The sequence below is a fragment of the Podarcis melisellensis genome (genome assembly GCF_964234715.1).
Source record: "Podarcis melisellensis genome assembly, chromosome: 5".
NCBI classification, from domain to species: domain Eukaryota; kingdom Metazoa; phylum Chordata; class Lepidosauria; order Squamata; family Lacertidae; genus Podarcis; species Podarcis melisellensis.
The window spans coordinates 73,552,833-73,565,123 of NC_138537.1; the positions used below are offsets into that span (position 1 = coordinate 73,552,833).

Below are 12,291 nucleotides of genomic sequence, written 5' to 3' on the forward strand. Positions count from 1 at the left end.
GAAAAAAAACATATGAAAAGACCAAAGATGACAATTGAGATCTTAGGGAGTCATGCATTACTCCTGCTTTGAGTTAAGGCACAGAACATACAGGCCAGTTTTGCAGCTTGCAACTCTGCAGGGACAAGTAGCAACTGCTCCCAGTGAGCACATGATTGTGCCAACATGAGGGTGATGGAAATACAAAAACTGCACATGCAGGCTTCATCAAGCCGCTGTATTCCAGTAGCGGTACATGGTGGGTGCATCCTGGAGAGAATCTCTTTCTCTTTCATAGCCTTAAAGAGCTAATAGTCTTTTAAAGTTGGGAGGAAAAATGGAGCTTCCTTGTACAGCCTCATGGTCTAAGGCTGGAGAAAATAGTGGCATGAGTGAGTCTTTCTTGAACTAGACAACTGATCCTGAATTCATTTGTAGGGCTAACGTTAAGTGGGAAAATAACTAGAGAAAGCATTGCAGAACTATGGCTTGATCCTGCTGAAAACGGCTTCATAAGCAAGCCCACCACCACCACTACCAAAGAGTCTCCTACACTGTGGGTCTATGACATCACAAAGGGCCAGCTACTGAAAGCTGAGTTGGCTACAGCTCTTATAGCCAGTCCTTGCCTGTGGCTGAGACTGAGGGGCAGAGGGCCAGATCTTTGTTAACTCATTTCTCCTATATGTGGCTGTTGTGACATCCTCAGACCATGATGCTGGCACTTACCATGGTGAGTGGCATTTTGAGTATATAAAACTGCCTTATACTTAGGTCACATGATTGATCTGCCCTGGCAGCAGTAATTCGGGGCTTTCAGTGTGGAAGCTTGGGACCTTATGCATATAACGCATGTGTACTCTCCTGCTGACTTGCATTTTCTACCACCCACTTTAACCTCCCTCTCATTATAGTCAACACTTTTCAACTCCCCTTTCCCTATTTTAGTTATCAGGATTGGTAGAAGGATGCTTGTAGACCTGGAATTGCTTAATCAAATTGATAATTTAACATCTCAGATGGCTTCCAGGAAATATGTTTTCACTGATATGTTTCAGCTAGAGCAAAAAAACAACTTGTTGCATCTGTAGGAAAGATGGTAGCAGTGGTGGTGGGATTTTTGGGGGGTGGGCAGGGGGAGAGAAAGTAGGGATGTGGCAGAGTGAGGGGGCAGTGAGATCAGGGGAGCTCCAGGGTTGTGGCGGAAGCCCCACAGGTGTGCACACACCTCCAGGACCACTGTTGCCAACCTGGAGTTCCCATCATTGCTGCCACCTAACCCAACCCCACCCCTATTTTGATGAGTGCAGTGTGGTCGCTACTTGGAGGATGTTGTTGCCTCTGCCATGACCCACCATTGGAAGTGAATTGTAGTCAGAGACCAAAGCAAGTCTCATTTATTAAAGATGTGCAGTCATGGGGTATCCTATGAACTCGCATGAGCCAGTGAAGGAAATGAAAGAGAGCTGCACTGGTTTTCCCAGTGATTCTCCAAAGTCTTGGGAAGAGGTTTCGCCTACATCTTCTGTATATTATTCTTATCTGCACTTTGAATATCAAGACTTCATTTTTCATGTTTTTTGGTAGTTTGGGAGTCTTCCTTCCTTCTTTCGCTGCAAAAAAAGTTGAACGAGTTCTGAATCCATTTTTGCCTTTCAGTAATATATGCTAAAGGTTGCAATTTTGTGGTGCACTAGCACTTAAAGGAAAAGTTGGTTAGTCATTTGCAATAACTTGTCTGTACCGAAAGCCTGGGAAAGTAAAAAGGGGGATGAAGGTTCCTATTTTCCAGCAGGTATGTAAGAGGGGAAATCCATCTTAGCCTTTCTACTACTGGATCCTACTGGGTCCATCTTGGGACATGTATTTTACATGTAAGGTATCAATGTAGTTCATACAGAAACTTATAAGTTGACAGGAGCCAAGGAGGATCCAGCTCAAGATGATGATGGTGGTGGTGATTAATTTATTACAATTTATTTAATTTATTATGAATTAATTTGCTATCTTCATGCCTTGTACAGTGGCACCTCGGGTTACATACGCTTCAGGTTATATATGCTTCAGGTTACAGACTCCGCTAACCCAGAAATAGTGCTTCAAGTTAAGAACTTTGCTTCAGGATGAGAATAGAAATCGTGTTCCAGCGGCCCGGCAGCAGCAGGAGGCCCCATTAGCTAAAGTGGTGCTTCAGGTTAAGTACAGTTTCAGGTTAAGAACAGACCTCCGGAACGGATTAAGTACTTAACCTGAGGTACCACTGTATATGTGTTTGCTTAGGGCTTCATTAGATACTTTTTCCTGCTTGTTGCTATTTTCCATGTTAAACTGCATTTTTCTTCAGAAGCAAGATGTCTGTTGACTTAAGTTTGTTTACATTCTTTAAAAGTTCTATTTGTTTATTTTTAGGTTTATCACAGGCACCATCCTCCTCAAAGCTCTCGAAAGGTAGGCAAAAAAGAAAAAGGAAAATATGATTGTTACTGTCCTCTTTTAAGTGGCTGTTTTTTCTCTGCGTTCCCATCTCAGTAGTATAGGTCGTGTTGTTGTTAAGTTGTTTAGTCATTTAGTCATGCCCGACTCTTCGTGACCCCATGGACCAGAGCACACCAAGCACTCCTGTCGTCCACTGCCTCCCGCAGTTTGGTCAACACCTGCCAGATGACCACAGAGTAAGTTGTGTGTAGAGATGATTGGAGGGAGTATCAAAACATGTTAAAGCAACTATTATATTCTTAAAACATTGGAATGATCATATTCTGCTTCTCTATTTGACAACAGTGTAATATGCTCTTTAAGTGTAGAATGGGGGAAAAAAATCCCTTCCTTACATAGGACATGATCCAGGCAAAATAAAGCACGACTTGGGCCACAGATCTCAACTGAATAAAGTTATGAGCAACTTTTCCATTGAAATTCAGTGGGACTAAAATGTGTTTTTTAAAGAACTGTGTCCATTGTGTTGCACTTGTCATTTCCCACAACCCAAGGACATTGCAGTGTTTGTGGGAGGAATAAAAAAAGAACAAGGTTCAGGCTACTTCTTGGTTGGGGGAAGGGGTAGAATGGCCAAGAATACTGGTTTCCAACAAATAAATTTGACTGCCAGCTGATGTGCCTTATTTGAGGCCTCCTGGCTGGAGAATATTGCTGAGCCACTACTCAGTGATTTAGTAGGGGACTCATCATCTTATCTCTCCAGCCTTGCAGAAATTAAAGACTGCAAAGTAAGACGAGGGACCTTTAACCAGCCAGCCAGCATCTCCAGGGAGGTGGAGTCTACCACACTCCATGTGTGGCTGGCCTGTGTAAGGTGTCAGTTGGCTTTAGCTCCCTGCAGAGAAAACATTTTCTGTTCCTCACTTAGCAGGGCCCCTTGGGCCTATCTGCTCTCTGCTTTGACAGGACACTCCCTACATTCCATGCAAGGCTTGAGCTGCCATGGAACTGGAAGGTCCTTATATTGAATGACTACCTTCAATTACAGAATTGTTTCCATGGCTTGGATGGGGAACCTGAGGCCCTTCCAATATTGTTGGCCTGCTACTCCCACCACCCCCAACCATTAGCCATGCTAGGGATTTGGAATCCCCAAAGATCTGGAGCACCACAGGTTCCTCATAACCAATTTAAAAAAATTGGTCTTAAAACGTTGCTTCAGAAGAAAAGTGTTGTAGCTGATCTGAAAGAGTCCAACATGTTGACCTTTCATGGGCACTGCATCAAAATGGCTAATGCCTGAGGATAATATCAGTGATGGTCTGCTGTGTTTCTGCTTGAAATCCCACAAGTGCAGTTGATGCTCATGGTGCTTCCATCCGAGAAGAAAGAAGTATAAATATTTTCATCCATCCTTTCAGTCATCTTGGTCTTTAAACCTGTGGGAATCTTCAGTGTATTTAGTTCTGATTTATTAACATGGTGTGTGTGTATTAAAAACTGATTGAAAACTATCACCAGGGATCAGCGTCATGCTTTTTAATAATCTTTTGAAATCCTGGCAAGACAAATTTCCTTGTTTTGCATTCAACAGCATGCAAATGAGACTTCTATAAGAGATAAAAATCATTATTTTAAAAGAGGTTTTTTTTTTTAAAAAAAGAAGAAGATAAGGCTTGGTATTGCTTTGCATGTTTTGTAGAACTTAGTAAATACGGTAGATAATTAAAATCACAATGGAAGATGTGCACTGGGATGGAAAATGAATAATGTTAACGTTGCCAGATTGTCTTTTTCTTCAGACTTTCTCTTCTGCTGCAGATAAACCAATTACAATGATTTAAGAAAAAAGTGATCAACAGGTGGCCTGTGGGCCAGCTCTGCTCCAATGTAATTTTACCTGGTCCTTAGAGGCATTGCCAAATTTTAATCAAGTTGTAGCAAGACATGATGTGGTTTAGCCATAGCATCAGGGCTGAATTTAGATGAAGAGAAGCCCTAGGCTACTCCACTTGTGAGGCCCCTCCCCTTCCCTCACCCTCATGACAAGAAGAAAATGGAAGAGTGGTATAAACAAAATTGAGTGAAGCCAAGGATGATGAGGGGTATTTAAAATTCTGCAATTCTAAATTTCTCCTGTAAAGGACATAAGATGCTATTGTTAAATACCATGGTGATTTATAAAAATGCATAAAATTAACACGGAAAAACTTTTGCAATAACAGTTTTGTAAACCTTTTGTGGAATAAGCATTAATTTTTAGGAAAATGAAGTTGTAATGTTATTCTTAAAAAAACCACACACCTCGAGTTTACAAATTATATTGCCTGGGAAGTGTATATAATATGACCATGATTACCTGACAGTGTGGCACTTTTAGAACCAATTTATGTTGTCATTAAAAAGTCAGTTTTAAAATACATATTAAGAAGTAAACTACAACCATCAAATACAGCAAGGCTAAAATGTTTCCCCCCTAGCCTTCCTCATAGCAAAATCATCCAAAACTTCATCAAAATTTGTTTGTCTAAGTTTGTCACTTTCAATGTACAGAATGATCAGTGCAGACAACCTTTCTTGAGACATTGTGGCCCTTAATTCATTTTTAATTCTTTTGAGTCTTGAAAAACTCCTCTCTCCTGAGCAGTTAGTGACCATAAGGCTAAGAAATAGTGGCCTTCTGCTTCCGTTGGTGGAAAATGGTGGTCTCCCACACGTTCGGACTCCAGCTATTCTGATAATTCAGGGCTGATATGGGGGTAACTAGCCCTGGCAGCCTCCCCAGGGCAGGGGAGGTCTGTCTCAACGACCCGTGGTTTGCCCCAGATTGCCGATGTGGCAGATGGCAGGGGCACTGGGTCATGGAGCAAAGGACGGACTGATACTCCTGCGATGCCACCCCATAGCCGGACGCATCTGTTTGGGAAAATATAAAGATCTGAAAAACAAACAGACTGAACTGATGAAGCTGGGGGAAAACCTGCAGTATGTACAGTCTCTGGTGTAAAAGATCGAACTTCAAAAAGATCCTCATCATGATGTTTGGAATCTGGAGGGGCTTGATGTGTTTCTTCTTCTTCTTCTTCTATCATTAACAATTTGTATTGCGTGCCAAACCTCATTAAGAACATAAATTGCTCTTCAAAAAGTGAGTACAGATGGACTTTTATATATAATTGGGACCTATTCACAGCCACTTTTCTTTTAAGATTTGAAATGCCTGTTAAAGACAAAAACAAAGAACAAAATGGCGTCTACCCACTACGCACTTGTGGAATATCTGATATAGCTCCCTGATTAAGAGAAGCAGGAAATAACTGTTGGTTGGTCATAAAGACTGGAAACAATATTATATATACAACTGTTTGCAAAAAGATGTTTTTTATTATGAGCGAGAGAAAGGGCTAAATGGATGTCTGGCAGCCCCTCTCTAGGGCCCGGAGGGGGGACTGGTTGGATTCCAGAGGCCAATTGATCTGATATATGGCTACATTGCAAACAGTCTGTTTAAGAATAATTCAACAAGGAGTTTTAGAAGGAGGCTTCTCTCTGTTTCTTTGATAACAGCTGGACGGGAAAGATTAACGATTTAGGAGCTGCCAAAATAACAATTCTCAAAGAAATAGCTGCAAGATTGCTTCCACATTAGAAAAGGCCATATGAATTTTGTCCTTGTATATAATTTGATAAAGGTCTGTATGAGACAGAGAATGCTCTGCTGTAGGCCTATGGCTTTGTGTCATGTACAGGTGAAAGTGCAAAAGTTCATCAATAAGTTTCAGGTCAATATCTTTTGGGTATGCTTCCATCAACTGTTCAACACCTTGCTTAATTTCTTGCTTAGATGCTGTCAAATTAGAAAGAATGGCAAACAATTGTGCAACATCACTCTACACAGTACTACTTCTTTTTAAATTGGCTTCAAGTGCATCTAATATAGGAATAAAGGATTTTATCCTAAACCTGACTCTTGAAGAAAGTGCATCTAAGGCATCAGGTACACTTCTGTCATTTCTTTCCCGTTCCCTCCCTCTTTGTCTCCTTGTTTTGTAGTTGACATTTGACAAGGTGGCTTTTGCTTGTTTCTCAAGCTCACAAAAATCATCTCTAATTTTTCCTTTAAAAATCCAGAAGTGAACTGTACAAAACTTGCACAAGAACTCAATAACAGGTCTGATTTATGAAGGGCTTTGCTGACCTTGTGAAAATGACTAGCACACGGGTCCAAAAATGCAGCGTAAACACAGATTCCGGTTCTTCCATTTTCTGCAAAAGATTGTTAGCTTGGAGCCTGGTCTCCCCCTTCCCATTAATGTCAGAGTCAGGATGAGGTCCAGTTACCAACCTGCAGCCTGGCCTCCTGCCTTCTACAGGTAGTTCCAAGGATCCCTTCCCACTGCTGCCTTCCCTGATCCCAAAGGCCTCTCTCTGCCTGTGGGCAGTCTGCAGTGCATGCTACAGGCACCAACAGGCTCTGTTGATGTGTGTGAAAGATAGACTTCTCTGCCTGGGAGGGGTGAGGCCAGTGCCAGTCACATGTGCTTGCCTTGCTCTGTTCAAGCCAAGGAGGAGGGAAGGAATGGAAGAGACTTGGGAGAGCTTGCCTGCCTAGTCTATCTGCCCCAGCTGGCCCCCCACTCACACTCTCCCATTGATTAAAGTGCAACATGTACCACTACTGACCTGACCCTTGAGCTGGGGAAGGCTGTGCAACTGGTTGTTGACTCTAGGCCGGCGGCTCTGGATTCTGAGATGGAAAGTTCTGGGGTGTGAGGATACTCAACAGCCCAGCTCATCAGGGCAAAAGTCCCTGCAGGTCTCTGTGGTTAGCAGAAGAAGGAAGTTCCAGCCAAATACAGGAGCAAAACAGCGGTCAATAAACAATCTTTATTGTTCCACAACAGGTCTCCACACAGAGTAAGAACCCTGAACATGGGTTACAAACTCTTTGAAGACCTTCCGTCTCTACCCATAATACATTTCCAGAACCATCATTGATACATCACTGATATATCATTATGATGTCACAAGGAGGGAGAAGAGTCGTGAGGTTATCCAAGTTCATCAACTTGCCCCAGTTATCAGATCAAGTTCCTAACACCTTAAGTAAAAAATAAAGGTAAAGGGACCCCTGACCATTAGGTCCAGTCGTGACCGACTCTGGGGTTGCGGTACTCATCTCTCACTTTATTGGCCGAGGGAGCCGGCGTACAGCTTCCGGGTCATGTGGCCAGCATGACGAAGCCGCTTCTGGCGAACGAGAGCAGCACACAGAAACGCCGTTTACCTTCCCGCCGGAGCGGTACCTATTTATCTACTTGCACTTTGACATGCTTTTGAACTGCTAGGTGGGCAGGAGCTGGGACCAAGCAACGGGAGCTCACCCCGTCTCGGGGCTTCACCTTTAAGTACCCACCACCTAAATAACAATAAAACTATCTATGCATATCTTTGCCTTCTGGCCTTCCTGAGGATGGGCTGTGGGAACACCTTGCCTCAGGAAACCCATCAATGGATGTTCATTGTTCCCTCAAGGGAGGGGTTCCCTGTACTTGACTGTATATCCCAAGGATTATGGAGGAGGGTGGTATCCAAGTTGAGTGCATGACCTCTCACTTAGAGGATTATGGAGGAAGGTGATGTCCAAGTCTGCCTTTCCTTTTGAAGCAACATGTCATTGAAATGGAATAATTGGTTATGGCATTGATTTTATGTGATTTTCAAAGGTTAGTAGTCCATCAGCACGGTCAAGTACAAAGGTATGCAATTTTGACACTTTCTTGCAACAATTCAACAAGTTTTGCCAATAGAAACCTGAAGGGATACAATTTGCAAGATTTCTCCATTAAAAGTGTAAAGGCTTATTATCCCAGGGTTTTGAGGGAGGAGAGTTGTTGAGAGGTGACAAAAATGATTTCCAATAAGTGCCCCCTTTATTTCCATAACAAGTCGTTGAGTCTGTACTCTGAATAGTGACACCAGGGACCTAGAAGTGGCAGTGCTTGTCAGCCCAGCCCCTGCACAGTCTCATCAGGGCTGGCCTTAAGGCAGTTGGAGCAATTGGGCCAAATTGGGCCCCGCAGACTGCTCCTAAGTGGGCCCCTGCACCAGGGCAAACTAGATAGATTGTATTTATATCTCCAAAATTCCAAGTTGGCCCCAGAGCTTCAAACTGGGCCCCACTGGCTAGCCCCGAGTCTCATAGTTGCTGGGCCTGAGTTGCCCTGTCCTCGCATGAAGTCTTGGGTTTGCAATTTTGGGAGAGGGGAGACTGCAGCGCTGGGCTAAGGAGTGGGCAGGTTGGCGAGGCCCCCTAGATTTAGAGGCCCTAGGCTTCAGCCTACTTAGTCTATACATAAATCCGGTCCTGCATAGCATCAAGTTGAAAGGGAAAGAAAAATATTTATAAGCTATTAAAAAGGGATATATTGTATACTTTAATGTCACAGCTCTTTTGATTTTGTATTCAGCACTGTATATAAATGTATTTTTATAATAATGCTGTGTTTGAATGCAAGGGGACAACTCTGCATTCAAGGCACTTGACCACTTGTGGGGGTTCAGTTTGTATGGCAAATAGACCTTTGGCTTCTTGCAATACTGAATGGAGATCAGCAAATTTAACCATTCCACATTTAGGATTTTTGGGGACTGTATTTTGAAACAACAACAACAAAAGCATAATAGCTTATGGCAAGAGTCGCTAACCTGTGGCATTCCGAATAATGTCCTATCATCCTACAACTCCCATCATCCTGAGAGCTAAAATTCAACAACATATAGAGGGGCACAGGTTCCCCAACCCTGACTTAAAGTAACCTGTAATTTAAGTTGTAGAAAACACCATTCACACAGTTCAAGCCCAGAGATACTGGGTTCATGGAGGGGGAAGCCCAAGTATGTCTACTGTTCCTGCTCCTGGATTTCACATGTTGAACGTCTCTGAATTTGGATTGGGTGACATAACAGACAACCATGGTTTGGTGCTATGGGAACAAGCCTGGGCAAAGATCAGACCTAAATGCTCTCTTCCTGTTTCCTTCTCCAAGATCATGGGTTCAAAGTAGCAATGGGAAGCATCTGCTTGCTGGTTTAACTGTCATGTCTGGACTGAAACAACCTGTGGATAATTTGAGCCCATGGCTTTTTGAAACAAGCCAAGATAATAAACCACCAAATACAAGCAGTTTCATTAATGTTATGCTAAACTATGGATTAGCATTGTGCCCCTTACAGTTCAATTAAATATGCTCCACAGTGCATATACAAGAGTGAGTGCAATGCTCTAACTGAAATTATGTGCACACTTACTTGGCACATAAATCCAAGTGGATTTGTTTTCCAGTAAACATGCATAGGACTTGCATTTGACTTTAAGTAGGGCTGATGCTAAAATTGCAGCCTTGCGATGAACTCCTCCATCTGCAAATTGTAGTTGTCTGATTCCTGACAATATTCTGATATGTCTTTCCTCGCTTACACCAGCAGCAGTTGTGTGTCCTGACATCACTGGTAAGTTGAACTGCCCATTTGTTGAGGTGGAGAAAGGAATTTGATACAGGGTTGCCATTTTCATCCTAGTTTGTTCCATGTATTTTTTTGTAACCTGCACTTCTCCCCCACAATGAAGGCAATTAGTAACACTGGAAACTTATTTGTATTTTCCACACCATTCTTTCTATTGGCATTGTGCTTTTATATTCTTGTTGAATTGTTGGTTTTATTTGTACTGCCATTTTTTGTTTTAATTGTGTGTTGTAATTTTTAATGTCAGCCACCCTGTGGATCTGTGAATGGAAAGTTGGGGTAGGAATCCTCTAAACTACTGCAGCCTTGTTTTCCCTGTATCCGCTTCCACTGTTTATGAAACAGCTGTTTCACAAAACAGCTCCTGAATTCTAAGCATTGTTCCCCACCCCACACACAAATGGCTTCATCTATGCAGCAGAAATGATTAATCCTGTTCTGGAAAGGCCATGCCGGCTGGGCTTTTCTCCAGACATCCATTATGTAATCACTTTCTTATAGCTGTACAGTTTTCTGTTAGTTGCAAGGGGGGTGAAGTAAATGGTTTTCAGCTCAGGCACTGAGACTTAAATGAAACAGTGAGCTGAGGACAAGGAGAGTGTTCCCAGTCCTAGGTGTGCCCATTGCAATCAGCACAATCCAGAAGTTGTTCAGCAGAAAATTTTAGAATATCAGACACTTCCAAGATTCTAGTCAATATTACCCTTAGCTATTCAATGGTACAAGGAGTAGGTGTGCCTCTGCTCAAACCTCTTTGCCACACCTTTCCCTGAGCTTGCATAATGGGGAAGTTGATTTATGAAAATATGTGTCATGCAGTCTAGAACAGTAGTTCCCAACCCTTTCCCCATGGACTACTTGGAAATTGCTGAGGGTCTAGTTCTAGTTAATCCAGAGCACTTTTGTCTCTAGTTCTGGCCATTGATGGCTCTGGCTCCCTCCGCCACCATAATTGTGACCCTTCAGTAGAAAAAGATTGCCCTCCTTTGCCCTGGAGGAGCAGTCTCTGCTATTTGAATGTGTTCATGCCATGGTTTTCCCTCACCATTGATGAACCATTGTGTTGGTGAGTGTGCCTGCCTAGGAAGTAATTTAGCATCTTGCATGAGGAAAACTGGAAGTCTCTTTCATCCATCAAAGAGGGAAGCCCAACCCTGGAATCTTTTTTAATGCCCCGTGGAATTAAGTTAGGGCCTTTGTGGCCTGAAGGACAGTATGTGGAAAGCTGTCAGTATATAAAAGTTCTTTCAGAGCCGTGCCTGAATGTTTTCATAGCTGCATGGATTTGGAGGTTAAACTGCCTAGTTCTGCAGCATCGCATCCCTTTGTATGCACTTACAATGAATCAGCAGAATTGTCCCCAAATACTAATTCCAAAAGCTGTTTTGTTTTATCAAGAACTCATTAACAAATGTAAATATTATATCTTCGTTTCAGCTCATCTGTATGTTCACTGAATAAAGTCATTTGCTAAAGTAAACTCTTTTAAACTTTTAAAGTTCCACATTACACACTCTGGATTATTCTAAATTGGTCTCCTGGCCATTTTCATTTTCATTCCTGCCCACCTATTGCAATTTATTATAATCTACTCAAGTCATTTCCCCAGTGCATGTGGAGCTTTCTCTCCAGATGTCGGCAAATGATCTGCACAGGTTGCATATATTAAAAGTTCCCAGTGATCACAGCTTATTCAAAACCATTGTGTGTGTGTGTGTGTGTGTGTGTGTGTGTGTGTACAATAGCCTTCATGGAGCCCAAAATTTTCATGCTGCCAACTGCAGGATTTCACTTCCACTCATTTTAAACCTGATGGTTTCTTTGTTGGAGAAAAGCAATTGCACACCTCACAGGGAAAAGGTGTTCAGTTAATTAAAATCTTAATATTCCTGCCTGGCATCATGCAGTATAAATTATCTAAATGGAGACTAAAAAGATCTGCCACAACCCCCAATATGGTCCAGAAGTCAACCCACTGGATTGAACACAGGCATGCTTTCTGAAGGGAGGTTGCAGTTCTGAAGGGAGGTTGCAGTCATACATTTCATGTCTGGTAAAATTTTAAATAGTAATTCTACGGGAGCAAAACCCCAAGCTGTGATATGGGATTGATTTTTGCCCTAGGTTTGCAGTGGAAGCTTTAACTACGTAGCCCTGTAAGAGGCATCACTGCTACTGCTAGCACCCAGCATTGATATTTGTAGGCTGCCAGTGGACAACTCCCTGTTCTTACCTGTTACTGCCAAACATTGCTAGTTCGAGGTGCTCCCTGCACTTGCTGGCTCCATCTGACACCTACTTCATATGAGGTTTTTATATTTTTGTTGTTGAACAAAACCTTTCCTG

General features: G+C 42.5%; 1 protein-coding gene across 1 annotated transcript in view; it reads left to right on the forward strand.

Moving 5' to 3' along the window:
- The window catches only part of ANK3 (ankyrin 3), a gene marked incomplete at its 3' end in the record, with an annotated part of 355,068 nt that overhangs the window by 22,437 nt on the left and 320,340 nt on the right, over window positions 1–12,291 (forward strand). The window contains exon 2 of the mRNA XM_081912558.1: window positions 2,389–2,427. Coding sequence (XP_081768684.1) covers window positions 2,389–2,427 — 39 coding nt within the window. The remainder of the gene's footprint in view (window positions 1–2,388; window positions 2,428–12,291) is intronic.